At 33.2% G+C, this 15,806-nt stretch overlaps 1 protein-coding gene across 4 annotated transcripts in view; it reads right to left on the bottom strand.

The window, feature by feature from the left end:
• Positions 1-1,895: 1,895 nt before the first annotated feature.
• GLRA3 (glycine receptor alpha 3) overlaps positions 1,896-15,806 on the bottom strand; it is a 123,156-nt gene continuing 109,245 nt past the window's right edge. Inside the window, exons 8-10 of one of the 4 annotated variants that reach the window (XM_004579034.3) lie at positions 13,844-13,987; positions 11,617-11,661; positions 1,896-2,543 (exon numbers count right to left, since the gene is read on the bottom strand). In XM_004579034.3, the coding sequence (XP_004579091.2) occupies positions 2,265-2,543; positions 11,617-11,661; positions 13,844-13,987 (468 nt within the window). In that variant the 3' untranslated portion in view covers positions 1,896-2,264. Of the gene's footprint in view, positions 2,544-3,462; positions 3,468-10,619; positions 10,633-11,616; positions 11,662-13,839; positions 13,988-15,806 lie in introns of all 4 variants that reach the window. The other 3 variants (XM_058670411.1, XM_058670412.1, XM_012931395.3) reach the window with 3 other exon arrangements.

Raw genomic sequence — 15,806 nt, 5'->3', positions numbered from 1 at the left:
TTCTGTGTTGTTGCCTTGTGACTAAAGAGTGTTTTCTTAATGTAACAGGATAGTAATACATAAAATGGAAAAGAAAAATTACACCTATGGAAAGTATACTGTTTCTGAGATTTGGGAATTTCTACTGCACCAGTGTTACTGTTGACAGGTTGTATCCTAGTGGTATTTTTACATTTCAAGTTTCAAGCTTTAAAAAAATAATGAAAATTTTAACATCCTCAAAATAAAAACAAGCAATATCTATGGATTTCATTTGGGAATATTTATGCCTAAGTTCATTATAGTTTTGTTTCCTTCTGGCAGAACTCACATAATTTAAGCAATGTCAGAGAATTTTTAAAATGTTATGTAATATATATAAAAACATACTCAGATTTTCAGATATGTTGACACAAAGCAGTTTATCATTTATCTGAATCCTCCAGCTAATTCTCAGGGAGCACAAGCATGTCTTGCTCTAATCTTAGGTATAAGAATAGATGAGTATTTCTACAGTTTTAGTTCATGCATATCAACTGAAAAAGTATATGTTTTAAGTGCAGAGTCCCCAAAGTATCTAAGTGGAATTTACAATAATGCCAAACATTTGTGATCCTTTTCCTGATTGTTTACAGTTTTAAATTACTTATACAGGAGGAAAATTTAGTCTTTTATTAGAAAAAACGATTGACCATATCTTATTTTTTAAAAAAAATATTTTAAAAACTACAGGGGATAAAGCTAAGCACAGTAGCACTGAGGCATTTTTAGCTGGAAATGGCAGTTCTTGCTTCTAGTTTGAAGTGGCAGAAGGTCAGCAATAGTACCATCTTCATCAACCCTAACTGACTTGTTTCTCTTTCATTCATCAACATCATCATTTAACGTTCCTGTTTCTTTCTGTAAAGAATTTGGCATAATTCGTTTCCTGTCAGCGCATCTGACTAGTAATTAAAATCTCTAAAATTCAATTTAAAACATTTTCAAGTATAACCTATATGAAAAATAATCTAGAAAATAGAAAAAACTGGAAAAGAATCAAAGTATGATAAAATTTTGTAACTGTCACAAATTTGCATTTAGACTGCACAAAATGAGCACATGTCCTATAAGAGTGGAAACAATCTTATGGATTCTTGACAAATCAAAATTTAAAATTTCACTTAATTAATACCTGTGAGAAGCTTGTATTTTGAAATTAATAAATAATCTTTGCTCTATTTAATTGATTTATCTTATGCATTTTAGATTTTAAATTTTCCCACCTTGTATTTGAAGGTATGCATCAGAACTCACATAACTTTGATGGGAAAATTGCCATGAAAAATATTTGTGAATCCGTTAAACTCATTTTATCAAAATGTAAACATTCGTACCTCGTTAAATTTAAAGTCTTATTCTAAATTAAAATATAAAAGTCTTACTGAACTTTGTTTAATTATATCAAAGCATTACACATAATACTACACAGACATTTAGCCAGCTATTAAAAATCTAACAAAATAAAAATGCTGGTTAGAATCTTTCAGTGTTTGGCAATAATTAAAAATGGATAGTTATAATACTTATTTGGGAATAATAATGTCATTTTCAGTATTATATCTTCACCTCTACATATACAAATTTTAGGAAAAGCAAATTTAGTGTATAACATGATTCCTTCAGTTATTTCTTTAAAAAATCCTCACAGAAGGAAATTCAGAATTCTACATAGTAAAATTAAATATTCTAAATAGCAAGTTTTCATTTTTAGTCTTCTAATTTGAATATTTTTATTCTTAGATGTATTGATTCTATAGTACTTGCTGTACCAACCTCTACTAATTTGTAGCTACAGTGTAAGAAAATAGTTTTATATCTCTCTATAATTAGTGTTTATTACCTTCTTTATTTATACTTTGTCTTCATAAAATTTGCTGTGCAAATCTTGCAACTGTAAGAGTATCACTGAATTAAAAATCTAAGAATTTCAAAGAAGGTTTCACATCTAGTACTATGTGTTATTGTATACATCAAAGACATTGGCAGTGAAACTTCCAGTTATAGATTTACTATGAAAAAACAGAACTTAATATGAAATAAAAATTTTCATAGCATATGTCTTGTGTTAGTCAAAAGCATTGTACTCAGGACTTTACAAATGAAAAGTACACTTTTTCCTCATATGTTGTTTTATTACAAAGGTAATAATTTGTGCACCACACACACACACTCACGCCTGTGCACATCTACCAGGAGGAAACTTTCTTCTGAATTGAACATTTGCATATGTGTGCTCATAATGCTTAATCTTGTTGCTGATGAATATCCTCATGTCTAAGGATTTTGTAGATAACCCAGTAGAAAATATTAAAAATCAAAAAGGCTAATGGGAAGCAGGCTCTGGAGATGGTGTCAATCTTCTTGGCCCGATCAATAAAGATCTTCCTCATTTCATCAGGACTCTTTGGCATTACCTGAACAGCATGGTTTGGGCCCTTTGGAGTCACGCCATCTTTTGCTTGTAGACATGGTCCCATCCCATAGACTGTGAAGTTGAATCGACTTTCCCTGACCTCATCATCCTATCAAAGAAAAAATTCAAGGACATGTAAAGCAGTCATGTCAGAATTACGATAGTTACAATAATATACAAAGTAACTGAATAACTCATAAAAATGAGCTCCTTTTTACCCAGGTTTATATTATTTGTCCTCTTGTTATATTGATATATTGTTGTTGTGTCCAACAACAAATAACAAGCTCTCAAAGCATATTATTTAACGAAAAGCTAAAATTTCGATATAGTCTACATATTCAAATGAGATTATGAAAGAAAGTTTTTGGGATAATGTGCATATGTACATGGCAGATCCAAATTGATCATTGCATAATGTCCAAGGGAACATACTAGTATCATTGACTGAATTTTCCTTTTTCACAGACAGAGATAAACCGCTTAATGCTTCTTTCCTACAATTTCAAGTTACTGCTTGAAAAACACAAGTATAATCTAGGTTAATAACACAGGTTGATTTGTGTCATCCTTACTGTATGCTATCTCTCTGCTTATGCTAATCCTTTTAGAAGATCTCTCAACTCATTACATATTCTAGTCTGTATAAAATTACTCTTCACGTGCTTTGGTTTGTTTGACATGAATGTTTTACTTCTATAGTATAAGAGAGATAAAGCAATGACTCAAGTGCTTGTATTTTTGGATCAGTAAAAGCTTCTCAGTACACAGTATAATGAAAATATGAACATAAAATGTTTAGTGCACCTGAAAAACGAAAACATACAATTATTGAGAAATACTTCATCTGTAAGATATGTGCGTTCTGGGGAATCAAATTGTTCTTAAAGCTCACAATCATATTCTTTGTGAGTTTTGTTATAATCTTGAAAAAATTTACATTGATTTCTAAACACTGTTTGTTATCATGCTTATTTAGACTGTTTCTTTGGTTTCCATGGAAATTTTAGTATGATCTTACTGCTTGCCTCCACTTTTGTGTATTTTGAAACAACTACTAGGGATTACTGTATTTTCAAGTAAGTGGTGAAAACAGCATCGTTACACTTCAATACATCATGCTAATATTCCTTAACATTGCTCACTTGGGTAATTTTTTTTCTAGATTGTGTGCACATCATCTGAATGTTGACGTATTAAACTGCCTTTTAAACTACATCAATCTAGATAGGTTTTAAAATGCCTAACTCAAAAAAGAACAAAATTAACTTTTCAGCAAGCATTCGTATGTGTTGACACAGTAATTGAAGCAATTGGGAAAGTCATTATCAAAATGCTGGTTTTGGAATTGTGACATATATTTAACAAGACAGTTACGTGATATCTGCTATTCTTCTGGTTTGGAGAACTTAATTTGAAAAATTTTAAAAAATGGTATTGATCTCAAAACAAATAATTTATTTAAAATGAAGATATTCAGTGAACAACTACATTTTTCACTTTTGTATCTTTCCACAGAGCTGACTGTGAGTGAGTAAAGAGTTAACATCAAGCCTGAGCTGTTTCAGGACTGTTAATAATTATCCTTAGGTCCTTGTGCATCATTTCCTTGAAAACAATGTAGTTAAGCTAAATAGAGAATAGTCAAATTTACTGTAAAGATAAAAAAAAAAAGCACTCTTGCCCTCTGGACAATACACATTGAACTTAAGACTTCTGACCCATATGACTGGATATATACAAGTTTCCTCCAAAACACAGGCTGTGACTTCATTGTGACAAGGCAATTGTATACATCCTAACTTTAGTCCTTGGCTGCTTTACCTACGTTTCCTGTGTGGGTAAGGAGGCAAGTTCTGTACTTCAGAAACCATTAAATCTCCATGTGGTGAACAAGCTGCAGACCTGATTACCTCCTACCTCACATCCACATATAATATTATTAAACGTAAAATCAGGTTAAGGTCTCTTGGTGTTTGGGGATTCTGAGTGATAATTTGAACCCCAAATCTTATCCACAGGAACAATCTGTCCAGGCTTTACATTGTTTAGGACTCCATGTATTTGAAATTGGTGGGAGGGAGTTCTGAAGGGAATCTTCTGCTCAACCATCACATCAAAATGATAGAGGAGGAAAACAGCTGGGGGATAAATCTGTTATTAGAATACTCAACAAATGGGCAGATGCATGATTGATGAGATCAAACTGAGGGAAAGTTGGCTCAAAAATATTTAAGATCTTATTTCCTGTGAATTACCCTGACGAGAGACATCAGTTGGAGGAAAGAGAAACAGAAAGCAAAGCAACTTAGTAATCTGTGCTTCAGATGTTTGAAAATAAAGTACAATTGTGACTTGGAAGAATGTCACAGTTCATCCTCATGTCACTCCTCTACAACTCAGGCAGGAGACCCCACACACCAATACAAAGTGCAGCCTTCTCCCGTAAAAATAGGATCATGTGAGCCACGGATAAAAATTGTATATGTGATTTTCAATTTTACAATGACCAAAAAAATTTTTACATCAGTTAGAGAAAAAATGAAATCAATTTTAATTTAGATTAATATTCCCAAAATAATATTCAATATTTATTCCAAGTGAAAATTGCAGATATATTTTATATTCTTTACTTCCTATGAAGCCATTGAAATCTGGTATGTATTTTAAATTTACAATATCTCTCAATTCAGTAAAATCTGGTATGTATTTTAAGTCATAATGTATCTCAATTTAAATTATTTCTCTTGTATTTCGCAAACAATTTTAGAATCTATAAAAGGATCAGATTTCATGTATTTCATATGTACGCTTTATGAGTGCAATATCAGATTTATTTTATTTCATCTCTAGTGCTCAATAGCTGCATGTGAGTAAATTAGACAAAGCCATTACACAGAAGCTCAGTCACTTTCCTAAGAACTGGGAAACATGCGGGCAAGTCGTGTTTTCCCGGACCATTGGATTAACTGATTTAGGAGCTAATTATATATATACTGAACATTGCAAAATTCAATGGGGGAATCCTAATGGTGGGTATCTGCTTATTCCCAGTTTACTGTAATGTTCTCTTTGAGGAATCATGGACAGGGATAATACATGCAACCCCCTTGGAGTGGATGAACCCTGGATACGGTGCTGTTGATCTATTCTCAGAAGAGAAAATGATTGCCTATTATGATATGGAAGACTGGATGCTATTAGATGTATAGAGATGGCAGCTGGAGCAAACCTTGGCTAGTCATCTGACAATCAAAAATGAGCCTACACAAGCCACATCTTCTGAGCTACGTTTGGTGGACACTTGTGGTTTTGAGACTCTCTTAGCCATGTGACTCTATTCAAAAGTCAGGAGGGTATGTAAATTCATGAGCACATTTCTCTTTGTGGCTGTCATGATGGATTCTACTAATGAGAAGAAAACCTGGGCTATTCAGAAGAATGATCATGGCCAGACATTAATTAATTAGCTAATTTTATGTGGGCAAGAAACATGAAGAAAGTGAAAAATGACAGAATTTCTGAAAATTATTTCCTGCGACAGATTCACTAGCTTTCCCACAAAGAATATCATTACATTTGCTTCTTTCATCTCAAAAGTTAAATCGGATAATGTCAAAGGAGAATGGAAGCATAAAGTGCTAAATTTGTTATCAGAGTAGCTGAAACATAGTTACCTTGAAGCCCAGGATCTCCTCGCCCAATATTGAATGGGACTCAAAAAAAAAAAGCTATGGCTGAAGTTTAGTTGCCAAGGATGGCTTTGGGGGATTCCCATATGTCAGTGCAAATTATATGTTCATAGTTCTGGGAGAAAAATAAAATAGCAATATGAAGAGCCAATGATATTGTAGCAGGGTGGAGGAAGAGTGACCAGCTGAGATGAGAGAGATCATGGTCAACCTCAAATTGTAAACAGGGAAAAAAGAGAATAAAATGTGTACAATAGTGAGTACTGTCTGTGCTCAGGTGTAACTGAAAAGATCTGACACACATTATGGAGGATCTGACATTTTTTATTTCATCGAGTAATTCCGTTGTCCATTTTTAATTGGTTGTACTAAAATCTGAACCCTTAAAACAGTCCAAATCTGCATCTATAATAAGTACTAAGCCATGCAAGATTACAAGAAGATAATGGGAACTTTAAAATGTGATTAAGGAAATGCTAAACTAAGATTTCCACTCATTAATTTTTATCTAGGCATTCTTGTCTGGGCTCTGGTAAAACTAGGTGGATCCTCCAGGATGAATGAATCCTAGCTTCCACCATGCTGGACATGGTAAAAACTACTCATGAATTTCAGCAGGAAAAAAGAAAATGGTATGATTTTGCTAGGTTTGACTAACAGTTTCATTTTAATCTCAGTAAGAAAAAGTAATTGTCACATTTAGTGTGTTTTCATATGGGCCAGGAACAATTATAATCTTCCTTCCATCTGTAAGGAAACCTCAATCCTGCAACCTATTGCCATAATTTTATAGAGAACAATTTGGTGAGGTAACTCTCAAAAGTAAACCAGTAGGAGATTAGCCTAGCAGTTAAGACACCTATATTTGTACTTAACTATGATTTTTATTTCTCATTTTATGAGAGCTTTATTATATCATTTAAAAAGAATTTTAGGGTGAGAGAAAATACAGAAAAATACTGAAATAATACTCAAATTGTTATTTGCATTATTTTATTATAATAATTCTGTCATGGAAATTATATGAAACACAATATGATAGAAAATGCTAATAAAAATTCTTTTTTTATTAGATGGTTTAAACTCTCAGTTACAAAACTGGCAATAAATACTGTGTAAGACAGATTCCCCAGTTTCCTGCTCCCATTTAGATTTGCACTTGTAGATTGTTAACATTGGAAAATTGCTCTACTCTTGCAGATTGTAGTGTCTGACTGTTACAATACACAGGTTTACCATATCACTACCAGGATTTTGATCTAATTCTTGCAATCAAGGAAATTCACTTTCTTACATGTATTCCATGGAACAACATTAATATTTTAAGTATGCCTCTGAAATGAGGCATATTGAGTCACTATAGGGCTACTTCAAAATAAAATCCCAGCTCAAATTGCTATTGAATGGTAACAAAAATTAAGCATGTAAGACAATGTGAAATGTTGATCATCAGAGTTCCTTTAGGATGCAACAACATTAATTACATTGCATCCATCCTAAAGTTCCTGCCTGGCGGATAGCTTTGGAATTTTCTTTATATAAGCAAGATACTATGTAGATTGCTCTAAAGGATTTTTCATTTAAGTAATTTTCTCAACCTTCTTACTTTTATTGTCAAATGGAAAAGTAATGAATGTAATGTCAATTTTCATTTGCATCATTTTTAAGTTGCTAATAAACATTATAATGGTTTACTTTGTAAGGAGACATTAGAAAAAAATCTGAGCTAAGTTAATGATTTTTTTTTATGAAATAGTTCAAAATCAAATATCTGTTTATATACATCTATTCCCATTACTGTATCCTTTAAAAAAAAAAAAAAGGAAACAGGGCCCGGCGGCGTGGCCTAGCAGCTAAAGTCCTCGCCTTGAAAGCCCTGGGATCCCATATGGGCGCCAGTTCTAATCCCGGCAGCTCCACTTCCCATCCAGCTCCCTGCTTGTGGCCTGGGAAAGCAGTCGAGGATGGCCCAATGCATTGGGACCCTGCACCCGCGTGGGAGACCCGGAAGAGGTTCCTGGTCCCGGCATCGGATCGGCGCGTACCGGCCCGTTGCAGCTCACTTGGGGAGTGAAACATCGGATGGAAGATGTTCCTCTCTGTCTCTCCTCCTCTGTGTATATCTGGCTGTAATAAAATGAATAAATCTTTAAAAAAAAAATGGAAACAGCAGACATTTGACCTGTTGGTTAGGACACTGGTTGAGTTGCCTGTGTCTCCTAGCAGAATGCCTACAACTGAGTCCTGGCTCCTCTTCAGTCCAGCTTTCTGCCCATACCCTTCCTAGGACAAGTCAAGTGAGGGTTCAAGCACTTGTTTCCCACCACTATGGAGACTTGGACTGAGCTCTCAGACCCTGATTTCACCCTGGAAATTGTTAGTATGAAAGTGTTTGAATGTAGCTCCAGGAGAACTTTGCATTTACAATTGACAAAATGTAAGTTAGTTAAGAATTAACCAAGTTTATGCTTAGCAGAATGAACTTCAGTTCAGGAACAGTTTGGAAACTACTAGTGATAAAATACAATACTTAAATTTGACTGTTTTAGATTAAATATTGTGAACATGTGATATCTTGAGACAAATGGGAAATCAATGGAGTAATTTATTTTAAAAATCCATATTTTATTTCTAATATAATTTGTTATACTCTATCAATGCTAAGTTGTTGTAGAGGGGTATGTGACATTACACAGCATATATTAAAGGCAATGTTCTATTTAACTACTCTTATTGTGGAAATCACCTCATGCACATGAATTTAGTTTAAATAGATACAGCAAATTTCTATATTGCATGTTATTATTCTGAACAGAAATTTACACTGGCAAAGTTCTAAAGAGTAACTACTTAATGTTTAATTATGAATTTTTTGCAAGAAAATCTAATATGATATTTGGTTATAGTCAACCATAAAAAGAGTAAATTTCATACACCAATATGAATTAAATTGAATTTAACTTCTTGATGAACTTACTTTTGCTCAGGCATCAAAGACATTTAAAGGAAATACATAATCTATTGAAAATAAATCTTTACTCTATAGTGTAAACTGGCCTAGAATGAAAAGGTTATCACATCAGAATATATTGGTTCCATTCTGCTTTCAACCGTGGAGTCTCATGTCTTCATTCATACATGGCATAGTATACATGTGTATTTGTATTTGTACTAAGACTATGGAGCTGGCAAAATATGCAAGGCAGAAAATCAACTATTTCTTTTCCTTAAAAGTCATGATGAGTTAATTTTAAGACAAAACAGCATATACATTACCAAGTTTATAAAATAATATTCGAATAGTCAAAATGCAGTCAATGATGTCTTTATTTTAAAAGATATGAAGTAACCATCATGATCAGGAAACCGTGTAATTTCTTAAATATCAACTAATGGTCCATTCTCATTTCATTTGCATATAGAAATAATAGTTAACACATGGTAACAAGCAGAAGGACAGTCTGTGGATTTCTTAGCAAATTTTTGCATTGTTATGCTACAGCATGACAGAAGCTATATGAAATGCACTAAAGCAATCTCAATAGTCCATTTGTCTTTGATCCAAATAGCACACCTTAGGAAATATTTTGGCATGTTTTCACACACCTACAGAACTAGAGACTAATGCTCTCATACATGAGAATAACAGCTTCCATCAAGAAGATATTCGTATCATGCATCTGTCCACACACACGCAGCACTGGAGTTAGCATCCATGACATGGTGCAGTGGTGATCAGCACACGGCAGGTTATGACAGTGTGGGGTGGGGAAATCTGACAGAAGACAAACTATCTCCAAAGAAGTCCAATGGATAGCATATTTTTAAAAATAAAGTGAATATACTTTCTAATGAACATAAACAGACTTGCATTACCTTGTTGCCTCTTTCAAAAAAAATAATAAAATCCTTGACTATGTTCATGAGTTTATCCTAAGTTCCTAGCAGAGTTCTTTGTTAAGTAATAATTGGTAGAATAAGTGTCTTTATTTCCATAGTTTTTATAGACATCAATTTTTTATTTACTAGAGATAACATGATTTGCCTTCCAAGAGGAGATCTAGCGTGTTTGTGTGTGTCTGTGTGTGCACATGATATATTCTGCAAATATTACATTTGATTAGCTAAATTGCATGCAATTAAAATAATTTTATTCAATGAAAGCAAACAGATTACCTGAGATTATTATCAGGGCTAAGAAACAAAGGAAGAAGTAGGATATTGTGAAATCATATGAAATTTTAACATCAAAATAACATGGCTGAGCGATTTTAGATTATAGGAGAAACTAGAAAGGATTTTAAATATTAATGGATTTCAATAGCACCCGAAAGGTGAGCATCTCTTAACATTATGCTTACCAGGAATATTTAGTAAGAAGAAATTTGAAAAAATTAACAAAAATTAGAGGAAACTTTTTTTATGCCCAAACATTTTAAAAATCTTTGCACACTTTTTTTAAGTGCATATTTTCCATGAACTTCTTAATGAACCTTGTAGTATCATCTGGGAAGCTAGATTAAAACATTTTGTCTCAGAAATTTTAGCAAATGGTATGTGAGTTCCCATGTCAGAACCATGGTTTTGGTATACTAAGTATTACAAGACAAATAATCTATGACCAATATTCTACTCTTAACTGTCTAAATACTTTGTCATAATTCTTAGAAATGCATCCTTGTGATCTCTGGTTAATCACAAATCTCTAGGAATGTGTTCACCAAGGCTAAAATTTGGTGAGTCATGTGACCCAGTGGTTGACACACTCTGCATGAGTTCTAGTCCTGGCTGCACTCCTAAGTTCAGCTTCTCAATGCTAACATAGAAGGGCATCAAGAGTGCCCACGAAGCAGATCTGAAAGGAGTGAACCAGTACATATATGCTCTCTCCCTTTCTCTCTCCCTCTCTCTCTCCCTCTCTCTCTTTCTTTTGTTCCTGTTTTTCTCTCTTAGTCCCTATCCTCTATTGCTGATTCTTTGCTTCTCAAAGAGTAAAAAAAGAATTCTGAAAACACTAACTTTTGTTTACAATAATCTCATCATATTTTAACAGTAATAATGGTTTCTAAATGTGCATTGATTGTACCAAGCAGTTTCTAACTCTGTTTTGATGTCTTTCAATCAGCTAATTTTAGAAACTGATTGCATGGATGTTTTCCATGTACTTTGATTTTGTTCAGGTATAAAATTGTTCCTTCTATGGAGATGATTACAAGATGCATATGTTATTTCCCTTCACTATATCCTGAAAATTATTGGACAGTAAAATTGCTCTGTAAATATATGAAGGATATTACTCTCTGCAATCAGTCTTTTATTTAGTGAGGGAAGACATGATTGGGGTTCTTATATAAAAAGGAAGGTGGTGTTTGGCTTTCAGTATGAGCAGTGCTGCGCTTCCCCACCAAACACTGTCCTGCTGCGGAATGTGCTGTCTGCTTTTCCTTGATGACCGCATTTCTCTACTTAGAGTTAAGAAAGTCAATTTACCGTGTCTGAGAAACGGTAAAACTTCTCCAGTGCAAAAGCTTCTGTCTGTGGGAAGGTAAAGTGGACCAACAGGGATTGAGAAACCAGAGAATCAAGTCATAAATGATTAAATATAATTACATAATTGGTTCTAATCACATTTACTGTTTAACATACATATGTATCAGTAGATATTTCACATAGGCAGGAAAACTACTTTAAAGCGTGAAAGATCTTAGAAATAATTAGCTTCTTTCCGCAATAAATTTTGATTACATTTCATGACATTTGCTCCTGAATATTTCAAGTACTCATTAGAAATAAGAGACATGGCTATTTTTGAATTTCTACATATTCCCAGAATAGCACTCACTGGAAAAATTAATCTTTGTGTCACTTTATGAATAATAGTATAGAAGACATAAGATATTTTTAACTTACACTTAAAGCAGTAAACCAAAGTGGAAAGGCACTTTATCCAAATATCAAAATTAGGGACAAGAATTTAAATGTTTTAAATTGAATTTTATAACTTTATCCAGTGGATTCTGTGACTATTGTAGATTGGATAGGGAATATAGAATATCTAAGTTTTCTGACTTCTCCCATTTAGACACCATTATATGTAATACTTCTCAATCTTCGTATTTGTAGCACAAGGCTTATACATGTCATAAGGAGAGAAAAGAGGATAAAGAGATATAAATTAAAATGAAAAAGCTGATCATAATGATAGGGATATAAATACTGCATAGTTTGTGATTATCGGCATTAGACAGAAATTGTTTTCATCAGACACTAAATGGAAATAAACATAAGAACTTTACCTTACTCCAGTATACAGCATTTACCCTATTACAGTATTTTAGGCAATGCCAAGGATCATGAGAGAAAGTAGAAAGTAAGCAGTGGGTAGTTGGCAGAAGACAAAGAAGGAGAGAAAATAGAGATAAAAAAGTTACAAAGACTTAGGAAATGTAATTAGACCAGAAGAGCAGGTAGAGGTGGGACAGGAAGATAATGAAAAGATAATCTCTCCTGCAAAATGCATCTGATACAGAAATAGTATGTTTTTGTTTTCATAAAGATTTAATCAAATGCAAACTCAAACACTATTTTTTGCCGGGTGAAATAAGTCAATTACCCAGAGTTGAGGTTTCCATTTGGCTGTTAATGATTAGAGCAGGGACAGATTTTTGAGTGCCAATTGAAAATAACTAATTATTATTTTAGGATGGTTTTAACCTTGAGTAGACAGAAGTACTGAGAAATAAAAGCTTAGGGCCTTAAAATTTTAAAATGTATGAATTATAATATATAATTCACAATTCAAAAAGAAAGTTTTAAAATTGGAATATCAAAAAATTCTTAACATTTTGCAATACATGCACCAGCTCATTATGCTTCACATTTGTATTTGACTTCACTATTTCAGTATTTCAGATCCAGGTCATAATTCTTTGTAAATTTGACATTACTCTATTGCCCCAGAAATCCATCCATTTTTGAAATATCATTTAGGATACTCAGATTAGAAGGAATCAAACTCTTACTAGAAACTCTTCCACACACAAGGAAAAGTGTGGATCCAAGCTAGAAATGTGTAAAGGGAGGTTCCACTGCAGTTCGAACAAAATGAGGGGAAAACCCCATTTTTGGCATCCAAATCTAATTAGAACATTATTTCCACACCTTCTCATGTTATGATGATTTTCTTAACCAAATTCCTTCTAAGTTCATTTTTCATCAGACGATAGCAAAGCAACAATAGCTTTGTGTTTTCCATGAGGTTTCAGCAGAAACGTCAAGAATAGGAAACTAGGCATAAAATGATTACATAGAGCTGCATAAACTTACCATCATATAAGTGATAAGCAGTATTTGTTGGAATATATTAAAGGAACTTATCTCCAAATAAGAGACATTTTTAATAAATGTATTTGATGAATTACAACAAGTGAAGCTGTTAGAAACAGTCTAACATCTCAGGTAAGAAATTCTGCATTTTTAAAATTGAAACAAAACGCTTTTATTCCAGGAAGTGCAGAAGAAAAAATTGATAAAGCTCTTCTTTCACCACATCTACTGTTTAGAATACAGCTATGTGTCACTATTTTCTCTCCGAAGCTATTGTGACACTTTATAAAACATCCATTCCCAATGTCCTCTCTGTAAATTTCTGTTAAAAACAATGTACTTGGCAGTGAAAATCGATATCTCACCAAACTCAATACATTTAATCACTTGCCTTATTCCTTCTCTTTCGTCGAAATCTTAGAAGTTCCTTGTGCTGCCTTGACACAAAATTTACAGCTGCATACTCCAGAAGGGCTGAAAACACAAAGAGGAGGCAAACTGCCATCCATATATCAATAGCTTTGACATAGGAAACCTAGTCAAGGAGAAACAGAGAATAAACACATAAATTTAATGCTATTAATTTATTTGAGACCAAACTAAATGTTATATCTGCTTCTGAATTATAGTGTATGATGAAAATAAAGTATGTGACAATGTTTTTTTTTTAAGATTTATTTATTTTATTACAAAGTCAGATATACAGAGAGGAGGAGAGACAGAGAGGAAGATCTGTCAGTCCGATGATTCACTCCCCAAGTGAGCACAACGGCCGGTGCTGCGTCCATCTGAAACCGGGAACCAGGACTCTCTTCCAGGTCTCCCACGCAGGTGCAGGGTCCCAAGGCTTTGGGCCATCCTTGACTCCTTTCCCAGGCCACAAGCAGGGAGCTGGATGGGAAGTGGAATCGCAGGGACTAGAACCGGCGCCCATATGGAATCCCGGGACCTTCAAGGCGAGGACTCTAGGTGCTAGGCCATGCCGCAGGGCCTGACAATGTTTTCTTAATATGAATATTTCAAAATTTGAAAATTTATCAGGCTTAAAAGTTACATTTTTGTTAAATTTTCTTCAAATTAGCATTCATGCAGACATAAATATAATTTTTATATAACATATATAAATATAATTTTAGTTTTAGAACAACATAGTTTCTGAAACATATAAATGTTGATATACAGAATACTTCTGACTTTTTAGTTTCATTTATTCATTTGACATTTTAAAATTTTAAGATTTAATTAATTCAAGTAAGATCATTTTTTCAATGTGCTTAAAAATGAGTACTAAAATTCTTACTTGCTGCCTATATTGAAGGATTTTAACCCTGAAAGTGTTATAAGAAAATTAAAAAAAAATTTAGGTAACTCAATTGTCAATATTTGAATATAATTATCTAATAGCTTCTTCAAACTATCAGGTTACTTCAAAAAAGGAAACAGAATTCTATAGTATTTTTAAATTTCATTCCCCATAAACTTTGAACTCCCCTCATATTTGAGTATAATTCATGGGTACAATATCATTAAAACAATAAAATCAAGAGTTTGCCCATAGTAAAATTCTAACACCTAACACTAACAACCCATTTCCATGTTGCCCATATTTCTTATTTCATATATTCTAATATTCCTATATCTGGAGTTGTTGAATGTATGTAAATGTTCTGTTACTATTCTTTCAGCTTTCCTACACTAGATTTAGAAATTATTGAAGAGTTTTTCTGGAAGCTATTATAATGCTAGTTACGGAATTGTGGTTTTCTAGTTTCAGCATTTTCATCCATTTATTGTTTACATTGGATTGTAAGGATGTTTCCTGTCTCACACAGTTATCTGTTTACTCATTGATTTATTTAAATCAATATACTCAATGGATAGTTACATTATTCATTAGTATATTCTATATTTATCTATTAATTTCATAGAAAACTTTATCCCAGCTTAGGCAAATATGAGTTCCTAGGTGTTGATACCTTGGATCTTTTTGACAAATCATCATTTATACTTGATCTTAGCCGAAAGTCTGAGAAGTGATGACAAGTCATCATTTTAGCACTTGCTTATTTTTTTCTGGTACAAGGTATTTCAGGCTCAACTTGTACATTTCCTGTCGCAGTCAATTCTTTATTATTTATAGTCATTTATTATTTATAAGAAACCCATATTTAAAACATGATCTGTGCTCCAGGTGTGCTAAATGCTTCCTGGTGGCATTCTTTTACACCCTGTCCCTGGACAGATCTAAGACATAGACACACGTACACTTGCTATATACATAAAACTTAGCATCTGTATCTGTCTGTATCTATTCATTACACGTAAACTCCTACTAACATCTCTAATTCTAACTA

Source organism: Ochotona princeps, chromosome 11, assembly GCF_030435755.1.
Source record: "Ochotona princeps isolate mOchPri1 chromosome 11, mOchPri1.hap1, whole genome shotgun sequence".
In the NCBI taxonomy this organism is placed as follows: domain Eukaryota; kingdom Metazoa; phylum Chordata; class Mammalia; order Lagomorpha; family Ochotonidae; genus Ochotona; species Ochotona princeps.
This window is presented reverse-complemented; position numbering and strand designations above follow the sequence as displayed.